Source organism: Oncorhynchus tshawytscha, linkage group LG13 (genome assembly GCF_018296145.1).
Source record: "Oncorhynchus tshawytscha isolate Ot180627B linkage group LG13, Otsh_v2.0, whole genome shotgun sequence".
Lineage (NCBI taxonomy): Eukaryota > Metazoa > Chordata > Actinopteri > Salmoniformes > Salmonidae > Oncorhynchus > Oncorhynchus tshawytscha.
Genome location: NC_056441.1, coordinates 49,605,103 through 49,629,751, shown reverse-complemented (window position 1 = coordinate 49,629,751; position 24,649 = coordinate 49,605,103). Strand labels below are relative to the sequence as shown.

The 24,649-nt window shown below is 44.1% G+C and overlaps 1 protein-coding gene across 3 annotated transcripts; it reads left to right on the top strand.

The window, feature by feature from the left end:
- The first annotated feature begins 327 nt into the window (after positions 1-327).
- On the top strand, positions 328-22,561 carry LOC112244676 (ubiquitin conjugation factor E4 A-like). Of its 3 annotated transcripts, XM_042295841.1 has the most exons (21): positions 358-432; positions 1,430-1,467; positions 2,160-2,331; positions 2,653-2,823; positions 3,665-3,777; positions 4,098-4,250; positions 5,080-5,239; positions 5,792-5,994; positions 6,212-6,403; positions 12,662-13,043; positions 13,140-13,266; positions 13,799-14,106; positions 15,405-15,537; positions 17,310-17,500; positions 17,617-17,717; positions 17,869-17,982; positions 18,596-18,770; positions 20,207-20,387; positions 20,698-20,845; positions 20,940-21,097; positions 21,351-22,561. In XM_042295841.1, exons 3-21 carry the CDS (start codon positions 2,202-2,204, stop codon positions 21,484-21,486), a joined length of 3,276 nt encoding a protein of 1,091 aa, XP_042151775.1. In that variant the 5' UTR covers positions 358-432; positions 1,430-1,467; positions 2,160-2,201; the 3' UTR covers positions 21,487-22,561. The 3 variants fall into 3 exon arrangements, with proteins under 3 accessions (XP_042151776.1, XP_042151774.1, XP_042151775.1); XM_042295842.1 differs by lacking the exon at positions 1,430-1,467 and having other exon boundaries at positions 328-432; positions 12,662-12,995; XM_042295840.1 differs by lacking the exon at positions 1,430-1,467 and having other exon boundaries at positions 328-432.
- The last annotated feature ends 2,088 nt before the right edge of the window (positions 22,562-24,649 follow it).

Here is a 24,649-nt window from a genome sequence, read left to right as displayed (position 1 = left end):
GCAACACTCCTCTGGGAGTTAACTCTGGATTTGGAAACTATAAGTGTTCATGAGTAGATTGTTACTGTGACACAATTTACAGATAAGTTTGTGTGGTGCAATGAATGATAGGAGTACACACACAAAAAACATTGTTGACCATTTAGGCTTGAACAAATAAATTACATATCTTATAGAAATACTTTACATTATTCTTTGTATGATAACTAGTATATAATATATCGATAGTTGTGCACATTTTCCATCATTTTCGTTCTTATCATGAATTGACAAATTATACAGGACGGGACATTTATTGCGAAGAATTAAAGCGATCCGTGACCCGGACGTACTTAGTTATTCTTGCCTGCTTCACAGCGGTGCGAGAACCAAAGCAGAGGAAAGAAAGCTTTTCTAGCTAATTGAAATACACGTTATCTGCTGTTGTTTCAGGTATGACAATATTCCGATATTTGAATATCTGCTTTTTTTTGTTTGACATCTGTCAAAAGAGTCAAGTTTTGCCCCGTAACTGACAAAGTACAGCGGGCTTGACAACTTACCTGGATCATGTGCAGTCCATCTGCTAGCCTAAAGTTAACTAGCTTGCCAGCTAAATACGGCGACTGCTAGCTAGCGAGCTACTTGAGCGGAACCGGTGATTCACTGACGACTAGCGAGCTACATTATCAGCTTGCTTATTGAGTCATTATGCAATTGATTCGAGTTATCGAAAGACAAGTGGCTAGTTAGCTATGTACCCTTCCTTCAAATAACACATCACTTTATTCGTTTGTTGTGATATAGTTACATCACTTGACAGCTCGTTAATTAGCTAGCCAGGTACTAGCTAGCTAGTTTGCAATCTAATCAGCTATGTGACTAACTAGCATGTTACAGGTGTCCAGGCTACCACCACTTGACGTTGACAGACCCTTTCCTACGCATCATCATAATGACGATGATGATAATAATGTACTTACATTATGCAAAATCAAAGTGTAAGATGGAAGACGTCCATCTGTTGGCAGTCTGTCTATGCTGCCATATTTCAGTCAAACAGTAAACATCCGCATTGATTCAGGACTCTGTACTGTAACACATGTGCTCTTCTGCCTTATTTCAGTCAAACAGTAAACATCGGCTTTCAATCATGACTACTGTGACACGTGCTCTACATTTAAAAAAATGTAGGAGCACACAACGATATCTAGGAGCAGAATGAAAAATATTTGAGGTATTACAGCAGCAAGCAGCAGTTTAAACAATAACAAAGAATGGTCCCCACCACAGTTTCCATCAAAGGTTGAGGGATGGGCCTGGAGAAATATAACCACACTCAAATGTATAGACAGAGCTATGGCTGCAAGGACAGACTAGATATCAGCCTTATAGTTTTAACCATGTTTTGAGGCTATACAGAGATTGTTTACATTTACTCTGTTTACAGACATTGGAAAAACAAGCTATATTTTGGCTTCAGATGGGGTAAGACAGTTGAACTAAGCTCATGGGGCATTATGTTATACTTTTCAAGAATCAATGGGTTTATATAATACATTTTATATGTTAAAATACAGGGTTTAGGAGCACATGTTTTTTTTTAAACAAAACATTTTTAAGATTGAGATATAGCCTATATGATTCCTAGCTGCTTCTGAAGCTCATCTCCTAAAGAAGTTCTCCCTTTTCCTTTCTTTCCGTGCCACCACGTTTGCATGCTACTGAGGCTGTGGGCAGAGGGACAGCAAAGAATTCAATACAACACTTATTACCTGGTGGATTTTTTCTTTTTTTTTCTTGGGGCACTGGTGCTACCAAAATTCCAGGTAGCACAGCAAAATATTTGGCATCTTATGCCCCCAAAAATGGTAGCACTGTGGAGCCCTGTCAATAAGCTAACCAGTCAGTCTGTGGTTCACAAATGAACATTGGGTTTCTGTTTATTCCTCTGGCCTGAATGAAAATGCATACCGTCTGGGTTTAGCCTAGAGGTACCAGTCTGTTTGAGTTATCATTCCACTCCTTGGCACTACTTGACACAGAGTAGCATATAAGGAGTGGATCGTTAGCAAACAGGTTCGTGATTTCAGAGTCTGACACACTTGAAACAACTTCTATAGATTTGTTTGAACTCACCTAGTCCAGTGTTCCATACCACGGTGTACCTCTCTATCCAGGCTGGTGCCAGCACCTGTTGATGGAGTCTATGGTCCAGTGAGATGACTGACCAGGGCAACAACAACCAAAACATCTCCCGCAACCCCTTCGCTGCCCTTTTCAGCTCCCTCGCCGACGCCAAGCAGTTTGCATCGGGCCAGAAACCACCTTTGCACCATGGCGAACCACCATGTGAGTTACCCTCCCAAGGAGGAGTTACAGGGCACGCAGGCTTTTGCTCCAGCCCAGCTCTAGCACACATGACCTGACTAATCGGCTGCATGGCAGGACCTTGATTAGCTGAATTGGTGGTGTTTTAGTGCTGGGTTGGAATGAAGGCCTGCAAACCACGTGGCCACTCCTGCTCTAATGGTTCACTGTGCTACTTGTATAGGCTATAGCCTGTCTGTATAACTTAAACATCACTGATATGGTGCAGCACGCTCACTGGCTTGACGTTCGACAATGACCTCATACGGTTTCTTATATTTGCTGGCTTATCTTGTATTGCAGCGGAGGACTCGCAGGGAAGTCAGTCCGAGTCGGAGAACTCAGACAGCATCGAGGACAATGACGACTCGGTGGCCGAGATCAGCCGCTCCTTCCTGTCGCGGCAGGAGCTGTGCGAACAGCTCAACATCAACCACATGATCCAGAGGATCTTCCTCATCACCTTGGACAACAGTGAGTGCAGGAAGTTAGATTGGAGCATATTAGCACGTTTACACCACGTTTCTTCATTTAGGACACCTTTTCCATTGGAGTGGCAGCGTGATGCCACTTGTCCCTACTAGTTTACTGAATCTTGTTGTCATGTAAACAACACTTAATGTTGCCTGGCTGGGTCTATATGATGTACTGTAGTGGTATGAACTAAAGCAAATCAGTCTGTTTCCCAGGCAACCCTTTGTGTGCCCATACACAAGCGATGGCTTGATTAATCACCCATCAACATCCCCTTGTTTTAATAACCAGGCCCCCATTCTGACTGCCTTCTTTATTTCCCTCTGTTTTCTGTTGATTGATCTGAGGTGCTGTATTGGGGGCATGGTCAATGTGTGACTTACATCTGTCTTCAACTCCTTCTTCAACTCATGGGAATCCTTCCTGGCGGTCTTTTCTTCACGCTGTCACTGTGTGTACTAGATTAGACAGAGAGTGATCGGCTTGGCATCAACCAACTGGCTGACTCAGAGGCTGTGTCATCAAGGGGGTCTACAGGTCCCAGATTACCGTCCGCCGCCGCCTCTTTTCCCGCTCATCATCCCTCACTGACTGGCATGAAAGTGCCCTGATGACAGAGCCCCTGTCTGTCCATTTCTAGTCTAAATCTAATCTAATCTGTTCGTGCTCTTTGGTGCTGCTGGACCGCTGGCCTCTTTTAGGATTCCATTTCAGGGCCATCCAGTAAACAGTAAATGACTCACCCCAGCTCAATACTCATAAACTAGATGCTGGAATGAGTCATGAATGACCCTGTTTGCTCTAAGTGAAAAGTAAAACATGAACTATTGTTTGACTTCAGGTGACCCCAGTCTGAGAGGAGGCAATGGGATTCCTCCACGCTGTGTGTTCCTGGTGGAAATGGCCGCTGAGATGGACGGTCAAGACTGGCTGGACATGGACAACATCGAGCAGGTACAATAGGACTGGACATTGGTAATGGTGGTGGCGAACTGTTCGCTGGTCAGCTCAGTTGACCTCGATGCCATAAGATCCACATGTACAGTACTGTGTCTTCCCATACCGATTTCCTCACTGGCTTGTAAGTGTCAGGGGACTAGGCCTATTAAGTATACAGTGCATTGTCTACTCTAAGAAGATGGAATAGTGAAAAATGCATAGTGAACAAAGTTCATTGAGACCATATGCTCCACAAGGAGCAGAGATCAGTAAGTAAGTACATAGTACAGAATGTTGGCTAAGTTTAAAAAAATATTTTTTATTTTTTATATCAGGCACTCTTCAACAGATTATTGATGCTGGAGCCAGGAAACCACCTCATCTACATGACCTCGTGTAATGCTGTGAATCTCTCTGCCGACCGAGATGCTGGGGACAAGTGCGCCATACCGTTCCTCTACGCCTGCTACCAGAGAGCCAAGGAAGAGGTGGGGGTCACATACCACAGCACTCACTCTCATTCCTAATTTCTTTCTCCACGAATTCCTAGCCATAATTCAGTCAGGAGAAGTGTGCTGTGTAGGACAATTTTAAAAGGCAAACACGGACTGTACAAAACATTAGGAACACCTGCTCTTTCCGTGACTTGCCAGGTGAATCCAGGTGAAAGCTGTGATCCCTAATTGATGCCACTTGTTAAATCCATTTCAATCAGTGTAGATGAAGGGGAGACAGGTTAAAGAAAGATTTTTAAGCCTTGAGACAATTGATTGTGTATGCGTGTCATTCAGAGGGTGAATGGTAGTAGGTGCCAGGCGCACCGGTTGTGTGTCAAGAACTGCAACGCTGCTGGGTTTTTCACGCTCAACACTTTCCCATGTGTATCAAGAATGCTCCGTCACCCAAAGGACATCAAACTAACTTGACACAAATATGGGAAGCATTGGAGTCAACATGGACCAGCATCCCTGTGGAACGCGTTAGACACCTTGTAGAGTCCATGCCCCGACAAATTAAGGCTGTTCTGAGGGCAAAAGGGGGGTGCAACTCAATATGAGAAAAGTGTTCCTAATGTTTTGTACACGGTGTCTAAACCGTGCTGCATGGGACAATGTAAAGCGAAATAGTGTGACATGGTAAATAGTCTTACTGAACATAATGAATGACATGTCTAAAGGTTAAATCTGCTGTTTATTTCCAGATCATTTCAATCTGCATAAAGGCTAAATAAAGCATGTTTAGTTTGTGCTCCATTGCTGACAATGATGTGACAAATTCTTAACCTCCCTGCTCCCTCCTGACATTACACACCCTCAGGTCACCAAGGTACCGGAGAAGCTGCTGTCGTACGCAGTGCGCTGTAAGAACCTGACGGTGTCCAACACGCGCACGGTCCTGCTCACCCCCGAGATCTACATCAGACAGAACGTGTACGAGCAGCTACTGGATTTGCTGCTAGAGGGAGTCGGCGGAGCCCGTGAGTCCATTCAATTATTAAAGCCCCACCCCCTGACTGTCTGAGGATTCCGGTTCTGTTCCATCTCAGTAGCCAAAGAAAGTGGTGTTTGCTGCTCAGGTATCAACTGTTGAGGCCTCCCAAGACAGGATGTGCTGTAACTTAGTCTAGTCTGCACCCGCTGATGAAAGAACTGGTTTAGACTGGTTTGAACTTGTCTATCTGTATTTATTAGTGCATAATAGCCTCACTTTGCAGTGTGTTGTCATATAAGGTCCTGATGATGATGTGTGTGGTTTGTGTCCAGAAAAGGGTGGGAAAGATGCCTGTACAATACAGAGAATATACTTTACTGAACTGTGTAGGCTATATATACTTGTTATTTTTTTCTGCTATATACCTAAGCCCATTTTTGAGCCAGGAAAAATCCTGTACACGTTTGGTTCTGTAAAGTACAGCATCTTTTCTGCACTATACAGGGCTATGAAACAGTTTTTTTTTCTCTATACCTAAGCCCCTTTTTGAGCCAAGAAAAACCCTGACATTAAGTGTGCTTTCTGTTGTGCGTCGCAGAGCTGGACGAGGTGGTGGAGTTCGTGGAGGAGGTGATCGCTGGCCTGTTGGCTGACCAGGAGGTGCGCACCTTCAGCGAGGTGATCGGGCCCGTGCTCGATATCTTCCAAGGCCGTGTGAAAGAGTTGGATCTCTGCCAGCTGCTGCTTTTCTCCTACCTGGACCTGCTCCTCTACTTCAGCCGCCAAAAAGACATCGCTACGGTCAGGGGCCGTAATGCATCGTCATCACTCCTCTGGACTGTTTTCTACAACCATGATTATTACTTGATTATATTCTATACTATTCATAACAAGATTATTATTATTATTATTATTATTTGTACAACAACTGCATTCATATGTCTGAGATGGACAACCTTGATCTCAAAAGTAGTTTACTCTTTGCTAATATAATATACTTCAAATTGTCTTCCTCCAGGTATTGATGGAGCACATCCAACCCAAAGATCCCAACAATGGGCTTCAGTATCAGAAGACCCTCCTTGGCACTGTGTTGAGTATCTCTTGTCTGCTGAAGACCCCGGGGGTGGTGGAGGGTCACAGCTTCTTCCTCAACCCCTCACGCTCCAGTCCACAAGAAATGAAGGTGCAGGAGTCCAACATACACCAGGTAAGGGCACTAGAGTCTTTGGTCAAAAGTAGTGCACTATATATAGGGAATTGAATGTTATTTGGGACGGACCCCGTCTTCTTCTGTGTCTCCAAAACCCCACTTAGGCCTACATCTAGCTTACTGCCAATGGTCAGACACTAGCTTAGTCTAAGCTACACAATGTGTAGAATAGCAGGACATTTGCTTTAAAAATGCAAAAACAATTATTCACCTTATAGCAAAATGTGTAGAATTGCAGGATATTATAACATTTTCTCTCTACCCCATGGCAGAATTTGTAGAATTGCATGTAATTAGTTTTAAAAAAGCAACATTTTCTCTACACCGCATGCCAAAATGTAAAGAATTGCTGAAGATTTTACTTTAACAATGCATAATAATTATGCAATTATCCACTGCCAAGAAGGCAGGCACTAAAATGTTTTGTTCCACCCCAAAAGGCTAGAGGCACTAATGCCTGATGTGTTTCCCTGAGGTTTTCCTGAACTTTCCAATACCGTCACCATATTTAATGCTGCAATATGTAACTTTTTGGGGTAGCCAACAAAATTCACATAGAAATGTAAGTTATAGATATGTCATTCTCATTGAAAGCGAGTCTAAGAAGCAGTAGATTTGTTCTGTGTGCTCTATTTCTATGCTTCCAGTCTTAAATTTTATTTTTGCGTCTTTTGGTTTTGTACACCAGCTGAAATTACAGTATTTTTGGGTATGGAAAATATATTCCGCAGCGGTGTAGATGGTACAATGATTCGCTACACTATACTTGCTTGTTTTGTCACATAAACTGAAATTAGGTGAACTGGTGGAGGGATTTCTGCATAGTGCATCTTTAAGTCGTTTGAAACACATTCAAGTTATTAACCTTATGAACATAGCCCACCAAGCCTAAAAGTTTGAGCACCCCTGTTTTAAATATCGCTTCAATAGGTTTCAGACAATAACAGGGTATCATAGCATTCAGGGGTATTTTTTAAAATCTGAATGAAACAAGAACTGTTGTGCCGAAATGATCCACTGACAACATAACATGGGGCTTTGTCCAGAGAGTTCACCACAAGATCTATATAAACACACCAGTAGAACAACAAGTGTAGGTTACAGTGTTGTTAAGTGATCACCTCCCGTGCCAGAGTATGTGAGTGGAGCGGAGCGAGGAGCGGAGTGTGCCTAATTTCACTGGAGAACGGCGCGAGATTCCCAAAGGCTGGAGCATCGGCCGTCTTACCCACTCCAATTTCGTTCCAGTAGAGAGAGCTTCAGTAGCACTCACTTCACGAGCTCGGGGCATGCCGACCCAGCATGCATTTGTAGTCTTATTGGGTGCTGCTATAGCCCCTTGCTTAAGCTGCTGTCATGGAGTTTGCTAAATATTTTCATAAAGGAACTGATAAAACACACAGGTGCTAAATCAAGGTGACTTACAAAGATGAGGACGAAGAGCAAGAGAGGGAGTGCGGTAATGTAGTGTCCACAACTAAAGAATCATGATGGTGTACTTATTACTACGTGCACATGCTAAAATAAAGGAACAAGGTGGGTAGGTAACTAAGTGTGTCATTGTAGCGAAGTATTTATAGAGTAAAAATCTGATCTCCTGAAATTTTCTTCTTTTTTGTTCTATTATCTATACAATAGGCCATAATTTATTTTGGTCCAATAGGCCTAGCATATTCCTACTTTCAAGGAGCTTTCCGTTTTTATTGGGTTATTTTGCTTAAAAACCTTTAGGCCTACCTTTTTAAGGCTGTCCCTGACAAATCTTGATCGACCGAAAGTCGTCTGTAATTGAGCACATCCTATGTGTTTTAATCAAATCAAATATGTGCATTGAGCTTGTCTAATGCTTTAAGCTTACAGTTTGATGCCTCGAGGGCGCCAGAGATAACTTAACCTGACCCAACTATTCTCCTCCCGCTCCTGCTGGCTTTGCCAGTAATAGGCTACACAAGGAGTCGGCAACCTTTCTCATGTGGAATGCCAATTTATCTTACAATTTCTACCAATCTGCGTTGCGTGCCAGGTATGGTTTTCATATGCAAATGTTCATGAAACAGTTGAATGTAATTTATAACGTCTTCACATCTCAAATTCATTGTCATGTGGGTAATCAAAATGATCTCAATCTAAATGAAAATGATGCAAACCTAAAAAGTAACTTCTATAGCCATTACAATCTATGTAAAAAATAACCTACATAAATCCAACAGCCTGCAGGTAGAAAATATCCAGATTAAAAATAAATATCCTATAAATCACATTGGCTACACATGGCCTGTCTGCAAGGAACCTGAACATTAGGTCCGGCTCAGACTGTGCTAGCGAATACACAGCTGTAGGCTATTTGCACAAGGGATAAGAAGCCATGCTTGACTTGGGCAGGAGCTCACTGGAGCTGAGTACCGGCACCTCAAACCCTGTTAGCCTTACAGAATATTAACTTCAAAGTATTGTGGAGCTCCTGCACCTAAATTTAAACAGTACACGCACCCAAAATTAGTACCAGAACCGATTTCAGTCCAAGTCGTGCACGGATAAGAAGCCTATTTTATGACGTTTCCATTGGATCAGAGCATTCGATTTTCCTTTTCATGCTAAGTGGTCATTGAAAGGGAGAGAGCAGGAAAGATTTTTCAAATACATTGAGGAACTCTCGAATGTAAAAACAGACTTTGTGGGAACGCCGTTTGAGGTGAAGAAAACATTACTTTGAGAAGCTCCACAGGTCGTTAGTGGTGGTGCGTTAAGCCAATCAGAAATACTATCAGATCCCCAAATGTGCACATTTATATGCTTACATTTGCGTGCAGGCCAGGGAGCCTCGTAAATGGAATTAAATAAACCAAAACTTATTTCTCACAAGTGTAGCATAGGTTGTGCACTCTGCAAACAATGTGTCTACTCCTACAATAAGAACAGAAAGACTAGAATAATATTGAATGTATTAAAATAAATTACTAACCAAAGTAACACATTGTAGATTAGAAATTATAGGAATTAACGGTAAATGTACAACTGGTGATACAGTGGGGAGAACAAGTATTTGATACACTGCCGATTTTGCAGGTTTTCCTACTTACAAAACATGTAGAGGTCTAATTGTTATCATAGGTACACTTCAACTGTGAGAGACAGAATCTACATACAGACACGGTTAGTCAGGCTGATTGAAGTAGTAAGTACATGTAGATATCGTTAAAGTGACTATGCATATATGATGAACAGAGCGTAGCAGTAGCGTAAAAGAGGGGTGGGCGGGTGGTGGGACACAATGCAGATAGCCCGGTTAGCCAATGTGTGGGAGCACTGGTTGGTCGGCCCAATTGAGGTAGTATGTACATGAATGTATAGTTAAAGTGACTATGCATATATGATAAACAGAGAGTAGCAGCAGCGTGAAAGAGGGTTTGGGGGGGCACACAATGCAAATAGTCCAGGTAGCCATTTGATTACCTGTTCAGGAGTCTTATGGCTTGGGGGTAAAAACTGTTGAGAAGCCTTTTTGTTCTAGACTTGGCACTCCGGTACCGCTTGCCATGCAGTAGTGGAGAGAACAGTCTATGACTGGGGTGGCTGGGGTCTTTGACTATTTTTAGAGCCTTCCTCTGACACCGCCTGGTGTAGAGGTCCTGGATGGCATGCAGCTTAGCCCCAGTGATGTACTGGACCGTACGCACTACCCTCTGTAGTGCCTTGCGGTCAGAGGCCGAGCAATTGCTGTACCAGGCAGTGATGCAACCAGGATGCTCTCGATGTTGCAGCTATAGAAACTTTTGAGGATCTCCGGACCCATGCCAAATCATTTTAGTTTCCTGAGGGGGAATAGGCTTTGTTGTGCACTCTTCACGACTGTCTTGGTGTGCTTAGACCATGTTAGGTTGTTGGTGATGTGGACACCAAGGAACTTGAAGTTCTCAACCTGCTCCACTACAGCCCCTCCGATGAGAATGGGGGCATGCTCGGTCCTCCTTTTCCTGTCGTCCACAATCATCTCCTTAGTCTTGGTTACGTTGCGGGATAGGTTGTTGTTCTGGCACCACCCGGCCAGGTCTCTGACCTCCCACCCTATAGGATGCCTCGTCGTTGTCGGTGATCAGGCCTACCACTGTTGTGTCGTCTGCAAACTTAATGATGGTGTTAGACTCGTGCCTGGCCATGCTGTTGTGGGTGAACAGAGAGTACAAGAGGGAACTGAGCATGCACCCCTGGGGAGCTCCAGTGTTGAGGATCAGCATGGCATATGTGTTGCTACCTACCCTCACCACCTGGAGGCGGCCCGTCAGGAAGTCCAGGATCCAGTTGCAGAGGGAGGTGTTTAGTCCCAGGATCCTTAGCTTAGTGATGAGCATTGAGGGTACTATGGTGTTGAACGCTGAGCTGTTGTCAATTAATAGCATTCTCACATAAGTGTTCCTTTTGTCCAGGTGGGAAAGGGCAGTGTGGAGTGCAATAGAGATTGCATCATCTGTGGATCTGTTTGGGTGGTATGCAAATTGGAGTGGGTCTAGGGTTTCTGGGATAATGCTTTTGATTTGAGCCATTACCAACATTTCAAAGCACTTCATGGCTACAGACGTGAGTGCTACGGGTATTTAGTCATTTAGGCAGGTTGCCTTTGTGTTCTTGGGCACAGGGACTATGGTTTTCTGCTTGAAACATGTTGGTATTACAGACTCAATCAGGGACATGTTGAAAATATCAGTGAAGACACCTGCCAGTTGGTAACCAAAAAAGTGTTAAACAAATCAAAAGATATTTGAGATTCTTCTAAGTAGCCACCCTTTGCCTTGACAGCTTTGCACACTCTTAGCATTCTCTCAACCAGCTTCATGAGGAATGATTTTCCAACTGTCTTGAAGGAGTTCCCACATATGCTGAGCACTTTTTGGCAGCTTTTCCTTCACTCCACAGTCCAACTCATCCCAAAACATCTCAATTGGGTTGAGGTCAGGTGATTGTGAAGGCCAGGTCATCTGATGCAACACTCCATCACTCTCCTTCCTGGTCAAATAGCCCTTACACAGCCTGGAGGTGTGTGTTGGGTCATTGTCCTGTTGAAAAACAAATGATAGTCCCACAAAGCGCAAACCAGATGGGATGGTGTGTTGCTGCAGAATGCTGTGGTAGTCATGCTGGTTAAGTGTGCCTTGAATTCTAAATAAATCAGATAGTGTCACCAGCATAATCTGTTCACTTACTCTGCGTCTCACAAAGACATGGTTGTTGCAAAATTTGGACTCATCGGACCAAAGCACAGATTTCCAACGGTCTGATGTCCATTGCTCGTGTTTCTTTGCCCAAGCTAGTTTCTTCTTCTTATTGGTGTCCTTTTTAATAGTGGTTTCTTTACAGCACCTCGACCATGAAGGCCTGATTCACACAGTCTCCTCTGAACAGTTGATGTTGATGTGTCTGTTACTTGAACTCCGTGAAGCATTTATTTGGGCTGCAATTTCTGAGGCTATTAACTCTAATGAACTTTTACTCTGCCGCAGAGGTAACTGAGTCTTCCTTTCCTGTGGCGGTCCTCATGAGTTTTATTATAGCGCTTGATGGTTTTTGCGACTGCACAATTTTCCAGATTGACTGATCTTCATGTCTTAAAGTAATGGTGGACTGTCCTTTCTCTTTGCTTATTTGAGCTGTTCTTGCCATAATATGGACTTGGTCTTTTACCAAATAGGGCCATCTTCTGTATTACCCCCCCTTCCTTGTCAGAACACAACTGATTGGCTGAAACGCGTTAAGAAGGAAAGAAATTCCACAAATGAACTTTTTAACAAGGCACACCTAGAAAATAGTCCAAATAAAGAGAAACTCTTGAATGAGTAGATGTGTACAAACTTTTGACTGGCACTGTGTGTATAGAAGGCATTTTTTTTTGTTTAATTTGTAATTAATTATAAGTAAGTCACAGCCTATATATGCAATTTATAGACCTGTTTAATACAACAAAATGTTTTTTAAATGCTGAGTGCTTTATGTCCCAATCAACATTTGTGTCGCACTCGCAAGTGCTTCACAATTTATTTCTTTGTAGGCTGTAGCCTTGAAATAATATAGGGATTTTAATAAATGTAGCGAATCTGGATCAGCAGTTTTTCTTTCTGTGAGCTCAGAGACGTTTTTAGCGGAGCGGTTGGAAAAGACTTGGAGTGCTGGCGAGTGACGAGCGGGATTTCAGACCTCTCTACTCCGCTCACATACTCTGCTCCCGTCTACTTATTGACATATCCTGTCCTCCTTTCGTCCCAGTTCATGGGCCAGTTCCATGACAAGCTGCACCAGCTCCTGAAGAACCTGCTGCAGCAGTCGGGTGAGACGCGTCACCTGCTGCTCTCCTGGCTGGGCGGCTGCCTGCAAGCCAACGCCGGGCGCACCAAGATCTGGGCCAACCAGATGCCCGAGATCTTCTTCCAGATGTACGCCTCAGACGCCTTCTTCCTCAACCTGGGCGCCGCGCTGCTCAAGCTGTGCCAGCCCTTCTGCCGGCCGCGCTCGCCCAAGCTGCTCACCTTCAACCCCACCTACTGCGCCCTCAAGGAGCTCAGCGAGGAGGAGCGGCGCAACCGCAACGTGCATGCCAGAGGTCTGTGCGTGTGCACGTTTGTATGTGCGCTCTTGCATATGCGTGCACGTGGGTATGGATCATTGGATGTCCTTTTTACATAGCTGATTTTCTATTTTATGTTAGTGAATATGAACCTGTCCTCATTTTCTCATTGATCATTAGGTCTGGACAAAGAGACGTGTCTCGTCCCACTTCCCCCCCAGCAGTCGGTGGAGTACGCCCAGTCGTACAGCCTCCTCACTGAGAACCTCATCTTCACCCAGATGACCCTTCACCTGGGCTTCCACAGGTAACTAACTGGCAACGTTACAGAGCATTTAGATATAATTAAAATGATAGGCTCGATATGATTGTCTTTCAAGTAGAATAGGGAATCATGTCCGGTCTATTCGGTGCATTTCTATCTGCAAATTTGTGAACATATCGCCTCACTGAATACACCCCAGACCTAGCAATGCTTTATCCATATGATGAACATTAGTATATTACTTGGTTTTGGGTTTGTGCATGAAGACAGTTCTATTTACCATGTTAGTACACAATGCATTTGGTGCTGTTTGTCTGACCTAGATTAAGCCTTGTTCCTTGACACACAAAAAACCTCTCAGTGGTAGTTCTCCATTGAGCATGGGTTTAAGTCCAGGAGAAGGCTCAATCTGGCCCTTGGACTAGACTTGTGATAACATCTCAGTGTTCTCCTTCATAACAGCTGAGCAATATGTACTGTATCTAACGTTGTGAACTGGACCTTGACAAATTTCAATTGTTCCCTGTGACATATGGTTAAGAAAGTTGTATTGTGTCTTCTTGTTTCTCCCTAGACTCCACGAGCAGATGGTGAAGATGAACCAGTCGCTCCACCGGCTGCAGGGTACGTGGCGGGAGGCCCAGCTCACGGGCGGCCCGGCGGCCGAGCAGCTCCGCGAGCAGTTCGAGCGCCTCATGACGGTCTACCTGTCGACCAAGGCAGCAGCCACCCAGCCAGGCATGCTGCAGTGCTGCCTCAACCTGCAGGCGTCCAGCGCCACACTCCTGGTTCAACTGGGCCTCAGCAACCAGGGGCCCGAGCACGCCCAGCTCTCCTTCCCCCTGCCGCCGCTACACAACAGCCTGCTCTGTCACATGCCAGGTAGCTACCCCTCTCTACCGCTTCGTCATTTAGACTTTTTTTTTTTTTTTTTGCGACTTAGTCAGAGTATTTAACTAAGGTAGGAAAGACAACCAAGTATCACAGTCATTGCAGGTGAAGCTTTCCGTCAACCTGGCTTGTTTACTTCCTTAGACCAATCGCCCCATGAGCAGAAAAGGCCATCAACAACTCCAACTTTCCTTTCAGTGTTGCTCCATCAACCGTGACATCACGTTTTCAGACATTTGACAGATGCTCTTATGCTGACCTGCAGTCAGTGCGTACAATGGAGGTGCTAAATCAGTGGTTTTCAACCAGTTGTGCCGTAAATGGCTTCCTAATCTTGATCATTGTGTTGGAGCACTCACTTATAAACATGACCTGTGGGAGTGGGAGCACCAGTGCCGCTCAGATAATACATTGAATGGCACATGGTTTTATCTGTATTGTTGTTTCAAGTCCAGTTCGCTCAGGCTGTTACATTTGTATCTTTTTTGAGGGTCCGGCATCACGAGCAAAGTCATTTTGTATCATTTAACTTCGCCTGTGAGAACCATTAGCACAGGCAAGTCTTAGCTGTACCACAGCCTCTGCCATAGAAACAAACTGAACATGGCTTTGTGGCTGTGGTTGCACCTTTACAATGCAGAAAACCGCTCGTCTTTAGCTCAAACCTTTCAAAACTTAAGACCTACAGTATTTTAAGTTTTTTTCTTTTTTTTCCTCCCTGCGCAGATTGCGGGACCCTCTTAAAGGGGTACACACAAATGAGTCATCATGAGTAAGGTACTATAAAAAAAAAGAATAGTTCAAATAATCCCCATTTAATCTATAAAAGAATGTTTGTCACGGAAAATAGATGATTAAGGATCAGATAAGATGGGGGTTGTTACCACTAAATTAATTAATAGGGCCATTTTAGGTGTGCCACAGAATTGTTTTTTCCCATCAAGATGTGCCACGGTTCATTAAAGGTTGGGAACCACTGTGCTAAATAACAGCAAAAAGAATAATAATTTGCCCAATGACAGGGCTATAGAAGAGTTGTGAGAGAATAACACAAGTAGAGAGCAGAGGAGGCTGACGGGAGTAACTATAGGAGGACGGGCTCATTGTTATTGCTGGAATGGAATTAATGGAAACACCAAACACACGGAAACATTGTGTTTGACTCCATTCCCAGCCATTTAAAAAGAGCCCGTCCTCATGTAGCCCCTCCCACCAGCTGCCTCTGGGAGAGAGTTAATTACGACTACTACGAGGGGTTGGTTATCAAAAGGATTCTTGTACGTCTGCAGAGTTCTTTGCGGAGAACTTGGGAGATTTCTTTGTCTTCCTCCGCCGCTTCGCCGACGAGGTCCTGGAGTCTTCTGCCGACAGCTTGGAGCAGGTCCTCAACTTCATCACTGTGTTCATGGGAAACGTGGAGAGGTAGGGGGAAGAGAGGGGGAGGCATTGAGTTCACCCGTGTGCGCACACAGTACCAGGCCAAATGTTTGTGCATAATATTCATGTATCCTGGTACATACACTACTTTTCAAAACTTTGGGGTCATTTATACATTTCCTTGTTTTTTTTGTTGAAAGAAAAGCTCATTTTTTGGTCCGTTTAAAATTACATCAAATTGATTAGAAATACAGTGTAGACATTGTTAATGTTGAAAATGATTATTGTAGCTGGAAATGGCAGATTCTTCATGGAATATCTACATAGGCGTACAGAGGCCCATTATCAGCAACCATCACTCCTGTGTTCCAAATGGCACGTTGTGTTAACTAATCCAAGTTTATAATTTTAAAAGGCTGAATGATCAAGAAGAAAATCCTTTTGCAATTATGTTAGCACAGCTGAAAACTGTTGTTCTGATTAAAGAAGCAATAAAACTATCCATCTTTAGACTAGTTGAGTGTCTGGAGCATCAGCATTTGTGGGTTCGATTACAGGCTCAAAATGGCCAGAAACAAAGAACTTTCTTCTGGAACTCGTTAGTCTGTTCTTGTTCTGAGAAATGAAGGCTATTCCATGCAAGAAATTGCTAAGAAACTGAAGAACTCGTACAACGCTGTGTACTACTCCTTTCACAGAACAGCGCAAACTGGCTCTAACCAGAATAGAACGAGTGGGTGGCCCCGGTGCACAACTGAGCAAGAGGACAAGTACATGTCTAGTTTGAGGAACCGATGCATCAAGTCCTCAACTGGCAGCTTCATTAAATAGTACCCGCAAAACACCAGTCTAAACGTCAACAGTGAAGTGGCGACTCCGGGATGCTGGCCTTCTAGGCAGAGTTGCAAAGAAAAAGCCATGTCTCAGACTGGCCAATAAAAATAAAAGGTTAAGATGGGCAAAAGAACAGACCCTGGACAGAGGAAGATTGGAAAAAAGGGTTATGGACAGACAAATCTAAGTTTGAGGTGTACGAATCACAAAGAAGAACATTTATGAGATGAAATGAAAAGATGCTAGAGCAGTGCTTGACGCCATCTGTCAAGCATGGTGGAGGCTATTTGGTGGTAAAGTGGGAGATTTGTACAGGGTAAAAGGGATCTTGAAGGAAAGCTCTCACTCCATTTTGCAACACCATGCCATACCCTGTGGATGGCGCTTAATTGGAGCCAATTTCCACATACAACAGGACAATGACCCAAAGCACAGCTCCAAGCTATGCATTAATTATTTAGGGAAGACGCAGCTGGTATTCTGTCTATAATGGAGTGGCCAGCACAGTAACATCTCAACCCTATTGAGCTGTTGTGGGAGCAGCTTGACCATATAGTACTTAAGAAGCCAATCCAACTTGTGGGAGGTGCTTCAGGAAGCATGGGCTGAAATCTCTTCAGATTACCTCAACAAATTGACAACTAGAATGCCAAAGGTCTGCAAGACTGTAATTGCTGCAAATGGAGGATTCTTTGACGAAAGCAATGTTTGAAGGACAATATTATTATTACAATAAAAAAATATTATTTATAACCTTGTCAACATCTTGACTATTTCCTATTAATTTTGCAAGGACATTTCTAAGTGACCCAAAACATTTGAACGGTAGTAAACAGTCCTCAGGGTATTGTACATCTCAATTGTGGATCGCCATTGGCTGTTATAAGTCACTCTTCTGGATGTGATATTCCTAAGGGGTAAATGAGTCTACCATTCGGACTCATCGATGTTCCTATTGTGTTACTCTTTACCCATGTACCCAGGATGAAGAACCCTCATTTGCGGGCGAAGCTGGCAGAGGTGCTGGAGGCAGTGATGCCCCACATGGAACCGGCGTCGGCTGGAACAGCCCAGCCAATCATGTTCCAGCGTCAAAGGGTCTTCTGCTCCTACCACCATGCACCTCACCTGGCTGAGGCACTCATTGCTGTGTTTGTGGACATTGAGTTCACTGGTGGGTTTAGTGTGTGTGTCTTGCACACATGTTTTTGTGTGTGTTAGAATCTAAACCTTTGTAATGAAGCTCAAGTGCATGCATGTTACTTGTATGTTATTGACTTTTCTCCTCAGGTGACCCTCACCAGTTTGAACAGAAGTTCAACTACAGGAGACCTATGTATCCCATCCTCAAGTTCATGTGGGGGAAGGAGAGCTACAGAGAGAGCATTAAGGCAAGCTTGTTTCCCTTTTTTTCTCAGTTATTTAGATGGTACCACATTTAGTGTAGTCCTTATTGAAGACCGCAGAAAACACATGGCTATTGCTCTTCAGTTCTGCACCATAATGCCCCGAAATTCTTATATGGAATGTTGTTCACTTCAGAGTCTTGCTGTTTATGCATCCGAAAACCTCGAGGCCATGAATCCTCCACTCTTCCTGCGGTATCTGAATCTCCTGATGAACGACGCCATCTTCCTACTCGACGAAGCTATACAGGTGAGAAACTGTCAGCGTTTCTTGCTCGTTTTATGAAAAGGGCATTCCTAGCGTTGACTTATGTTGACTTATATCCATCTCAGTAGTAGCTGATGACACTTTAAATCGGCGGACGGGCTCATTGTAATGCCTGGAATGGTATTAAGCACACGGTTTCTATGCGTTTTATGCCATTCCATTCCGACCATTACTATGAGTCGTCCTCACCTCACCAGCCTCTACTGATCTATCTTTTTATTCATTTTTTGGGGGACCTAAAAGACTGTAAAAACATCCGCAAATCAGCTCCAATTGGTTTTGATTTTGGAAATCTGTTCCAAAGTATTCCCACACACAATAGAGAGTTAATGTATATGTGATCGTGTACAAATGTAAGCAAGGTTTGAAATGATTATGTTTAAATAAAATATATCTGTTTGGGCTTCTTGCAGTCAATTTGCAGTCTACAAATGATTTATTATTATGTTCCGGCCGCCTGACCATCCGCTGAAGAAGAAATTGGCCCTCGGCTGAATCTAGTTGTGTATTCCCTGGTTTATCCGAAGATCCTACGTTTTAAACTCGGTCCGATTTTCTCACTACTTCCCTCTGATCTGGTCCTTTTCTGTGGTAGTACCTGAGCAAGATTAAGCTTCTGCAGCTGGAGAAGGACCATGGCGAGTGGGAGGGCCTGGCTCCTGATGCCCTCAGGGAGAAGGAGTCCAGTTTGCATATGTTGGGACAGCTGGCACGCTTCCATAACATCATGTCCAACGAGACCATCGGCACACTGGCTTTCCTCACATCGGGTTAGTTGGAGAGGGAGGGTGAATGGAAAACAATGAGTGGATAATGTCTTGGACATGCGTCTCGACCTAGAGCTACACAAACTATGGGTGTTTGTGTATTTGTAAAAAAAAATGTAGACATCATTGTCCAATTCATTGAGCAGAATTAAGAGTTTGCCCTGTTTAAGGTAAATGGCAATACTTTATATTTGATGGCACTGTGTTGTACACTGAGGATACAAAACATTAGGAACACCTTTCTCATATTGAGTTACAACCCCCTTTTGCCCTCAGAACAGCCTCAATTTGTCAGGGCATGGACTCTACAAGGTGTCTAACGCGTTCCACAGGGATGCTGGCCCATGTTGACTCCAATTCTTCCCACATTTGTGTCAAGTTGGTTTGATGTCCTTTGGGTGGTGGACCATTCTTGATACACATGGAAAATTGTTGAGCGTGAAAAACCCAGCAGAGTTGCAGTTCTTTTTAATTTATTTATATTTTTTACCCCTTTTTTCTCCCCAATTTCGTGGTTTCCAATTGTCTCATCGCTACAACTCATGTACGGACTCGGGAGAGGCGAAGGTCGAGAGCCTTCGTTTTATGAAAAGGACATTACTAGCATTGACTTATGTTATATCCATCTCAGCTGATGACACTTTAAATCAGCGGGCGGGCTCATTGTAATGCCTGGAATGGAATCAACGAATGGTATTAAGCACACGGTTTCTATACGTTTTATACCATTCCATTCCGACCATTACTATGAGTCGTCCTCACCTCATCAGCCTCTACTACATGTGTCCTCCGAAACACAAGCCAACCAAGCCGCACTGCTTCTTGACACAATGTCCATCCAACCCGGAAGCCAGCCGCACCAATGTGTCGGAGGAAACACCGTACACTTGGCAACCTGGTCAGCGTGCACTGCGCCCGGCCCGCCACAGGAGTGGCTAGTGCGCGATGAGACAAGGATTTCCCTGCCGGCCAAACCCTCCCTAACCCAGATGATGCTTGGCGAATTGTGCGCCGCCCCATGGGCCTCCCAGTCGTGGCCGGCTGCGACAGAGCCTGGGCTCGAACCCAGAATCTTTGGTGGCCTTAGACCACTGCGCCACCTGGGAGGCTCAGCGTTGCAGTTCTTGACACTCAAATTGGTGTGCCTGGCACCTACTACCATACCCCGTTCAAAGGCACTTAAATATTTTGTCTTGCCCTCTGAATGGCACACATTCACAATCCTTGTCTCAAGGGTTAAAAATACTTATTTAACCAATCTCCTCCCCTTCTTCTACACTGATTGAAGTGGATTTAACAAGTGACATCAATAAGGGATCATAGCTTTCACCTGGATTCACCTGGTCGATCTGTCATGGAAAGAGCAGGTGTTTTGTACACTCTGTATATATGAATATATTGAAACTCCTACTCGCTTCTCCCTCTCCATGATATCCCAGAGATCAAGTGTATTTTTGTGCACCCTTTCATGGCCGAGAGGATCATCTCCATGCTCAACCACTTCCTGCAGCACCTGGTTGGCCCCAAGATGGGCGCCCTGAAGGTGAAAGACTTCAGCGAGTTTGACTTCAAGCCTCAACAACTGGTCTCCGATATCTGCACCATCTACCTTAACCTGGGGTACGTTTCAAAAAGGCAGTATTTCAAGGCTAATACAAGGCCCAGACGTTGTTCTGGGTTGAAATTCCCTTGCTTTTTCCATCTGTACTTCTTCAGCCGATCAAATATTTTGAGCGTTTGCCTGGAGTGCCAGGTGGGTGGTGTTTGCATGTTTTGGATGGTTCAATTGTGCCAGGCAAGCATAGCTAAATTAGTTCAATAACCAATTAGTTCAACCAAAAAAAAAAGTACAATTTGAATGCATGTGTGGCATATAAGGTGGCTATTTGGTTTCTAGTGACTCTAACAATGTCTGTTTTCTCTTCGGCAGTGATGAAGAGAATTTCTGTGCCACTGTCCCAAAAGACGGGCGTTCCTACTCTCCCACGCTCTTCTCTCAGACTGTCCGAGTCCTGAAGAAGATCAACAAGCCCGGAGAAGTTATTGTTGGTTTCAGTCTCCTTGCTGACAAAATAAAGGTTAGATCTGTATAAAATGACCTTACACTGTACCACTATGCCCTCTCCATACCATGACCCTAAATGAATAACTACTGCCTGTCTCCTGTCTTAGTCTCATGCAGACCGACAGCTGCAGGATGAGGAAACGTACGCGGACGCCCCAGACGACTTCCTGGACCCCATTATGTCCACACTGATGCTTGACCCTGTGCTGCTCCCCTCCTCCAATGTCACGGTTGATCGCTCGACCATAGCACGGCATTTACTCAGGTGAGTGATCCCTTAGGAGTAGCATGTCTACGTGCTGCTGGTTTATTCCAGGGACTGCATGCATCAAGCATCTCAGAATAGGAGTGCTGATCTAGGATCAGGTCCCCCCCTGTCCGTGTAGTCTTATTCATTGTTATCTAAAAGGCAAAACTGGTCCTAAATCAGCAGTCTTACTTTGAGCGGCTTGAAACATACGGCCCGAGATCACGTTTTTTTTGTACGATATTGAGTAGCAATTTTCATTTCCCTACAGTGATCAGACAGACCCGTTCAACCGCAGTCCACTCACAATGGATCAGATCCGGCCCAACGAGGAGCTGAAGCAACAGATCTTACAGTGGCTGGCCCAGCATAAGCAGGAGCGGCTGCAGATGGGCCCTAGTGGCTAGCCCTGGGATCTTCTCAAACAAACTATGATTGTACCATACCTTCCCTCACCTCCTTACCGGCAGACGTATGTTCCACTATGACTCATCCATGTGTGCTTGCCTTCAAGCTTCGGACCTCAAACCACGTGAGACATTGGTTTCTCCCTCTCATGCAGCGCACATCACTCAAATACCCTCACTGGTCAATGGAAGATCCCATGTCTCAAAAACTGTCAAGAGAGCAGGTAGTGGTGCAATTGAAAACCGAGTTGCACTGCTACATTCATGTGCCCTATGGTGGTTTTAGAATTCTGCCCCCTGCTTCAGAGAATATGCTGTTTACCATTAGTGGTTGCAGTCTGGTCAGAACCACTGGTCTAACTGGACGATAGTCATTTAGGAATTCCTAAATGAATATCAGCTCTGCCAAATGTTTTATATTTTAAAAGTAGGCAAAGTATACTGAACGTGGACTTCAGAACAAGAAAATGTCATGTCTTATTAATTGCCCCGTGTCTCTATAGTAACCCTAAGGTCAATATGCACTACGAACCTAAACAACATTATCTAACGTTATTTAGCATTTACAATTGAAATAATGTCTTATGCAAGCATATAATACCCATGTAATAAAATGTGGGCTAACCAATCTTAATTTAAAGAATCGGTGCCTAAAACCACCAGCCTTGCTTTAATTTCATCGACCAGACATTTTTCAAGTTATTATATTGTCTTTGTTGCATTTATGGTATCAAATGCGCTGTCAACGGATATGTCTTAAATCCTAAACAAGAGATGGTATAGACAATGTAGGAGTTTGGGTGTCACTTGCTATTGGTTATTTACAAGGCAGTTTGTAACTTGTGCGAGTTGCTCTTGTTTGGAATTTGAGACTTAATGCAAAGTAAAGTGTGATTTGCCGAAGAAATTAGTAGAACATGTGTGAGAGAATGCCAATTTGATAGCATGCATTTGTATGTGGTGTATCTACTAACTTGATGATTACCAGAGTGAAATTATAATGCAAAATTTTAACTGTCAATGTATTTTGAATGTACAGTATGACTAATAAATAAAGCTTTGATGTGTTACAGTATCAATCTTTTGCATGACTTCTTCCAGTAGCCTAATAACAGGCAATAACTCATTTATTTCCAATACTCATTCATTAAGTACTAAAGTTAACATAACATAATGCTAATTGTATGGTGTATTAGGAACTGAACAACGTTTCTACCAACCAACACTATCCAATTACGCTGAACAGAAATATAAACACAACATGCAAAGTGTTCGTCCCATGTTTAATGAGCACAAATTTGTGTACATCCCTGTTCGTGAGCATTTCTCCTTTTGAATGTTCAATTCTCTGCCTCCAACGTAGTTTTAGAGAATTTGGCAGTATGTCCAACCGGCCTCACAGCCGCAGACCATGTGTAACCGCGCCAGCCCAGGACCTCCACATCCGGCTTCTTCACATGGGGAATGGTCTGAGACCAGATACCCGGACAGCTGATGAAACTGTGGGTTTGCACAACCAAAGAATTTCTGCACAAACTGTCAGAAACCATCTCAGGGATGCTCATCTGCGTGCTTGTCGTCCTCACCAGGGTCTTGACCTGACTGCAGTTTAGCATCGTAACTGACTTCAGTGGGCTCACCTTTGATGGCCACTGGCACGCTGGAGAAGCGTGCTCTTCGCGGATGAATCCCAGTTTCAACTGTGCTGAGCATACGAGTGGGTTTGCTGATGTCAACGTTGTGAACAGTGTGCCCCATGGTGGCGGTGAGGTAATGGTATGGGATGGCGTAAACTATGGACAATGAACACAATTGCATTTTATCAATGACAATTTGAATGCACAGAGATACCGTGAGGAGATTCTGAGGCTCATCGGTGTGCCATTCATTCGCCACCATCACGTTTAATGCACGGCCCCATTTCACAAGGATCTGTACACAATTCCTGGAAGCTGAAAATGCCCCAGTTCTTCCATGGCCTGCATATACTCACCAGACATGTCACTCATTGAGCATCAAATCAAATGTATTTATATAGCCCTTCGTACATCAGCTGATATCTCAAAGTGCTTTACAGAAACCCAGCCTAAAACCCCAAACAGCAAGCAATGCAGGTGTAGAAGCACGGTGGCTAGGAAAAACTCCCTAGAATGGCCAGAACCCAGGAAGAAACCTAGAGAGGAACCAGGCTATGTGTGGGGTGGCCAGTCCTCTTCTGGCTGTGCCGGGTGGAGATTATAACAGAACATGGCCAAGATGTTCAAATGTTCATAAATGACCAGCATGGTCGAATAATAATAAGGCAGAACAGTTGAAACTGGAGCAGCAACACAGCCAGGTGGACTGGGGACAGCAAGGAGTCATCATGTCAGGTAGTCCTGGGGCATGGTCCTAGGGCTCAGGTCCTCCGAGAGAGAGAAAGAAAGAGAGAAGGAGAGAATTAGAGAACGCACACTTAGATTCACACAGGACACCGAATAGGACAGGAGAGGTACTCTAGATATAACAAACTGACCCTAGCCCCCCGACACAAACTACTGCAGAATAAATACTGGAGGCTGAGACAGGAGGGGTCAGGAGACACTGTGGATGTTTGGGATAATCTGAATCGACGTGTACGACAGCGTGTTCCAGTTCCCGCCAATATCCAGCAACATCGCACAGCCATTGAAGAGGAGTGGGACAACATTAAACAGGCCACAATCAATCAGCTTGATCAATTCTATGCAAATTAGATTTGTCACGCTGCATGAGGCAAATGGTGGTCACACCAGATTGTGACTGGTTTACTGATCCATGCCCCTTCCTTTTATTCAAGTACAGTGCCTTTGGAAAGTATTCAGACCCCTTGTCTTCAGACCCTTGCCTATGAGACTTGAAATTGAGCTCAGGTGCATCCTGTTGCCATTGATGCTCCTTGAGATGTTTCTACAACTTGATTGGAGTCCACCTGTGATAAAGTCAATTGATTAGTCATTATTTGGAAAGGCACATACCTGTCTATACAAGGTCCCACAATTGACAGCGCATGTCAGAGCAAAAACCAAGACATGGGTTCGAAGGAATAGTCCGTAGCGCTCTGAGACAGGATTTTGTCGAGGCACAGATCTGGGGAAGGGTACCAAAATATTTCTGCAGCATTGAAGGTCCCCAAGAACACAGT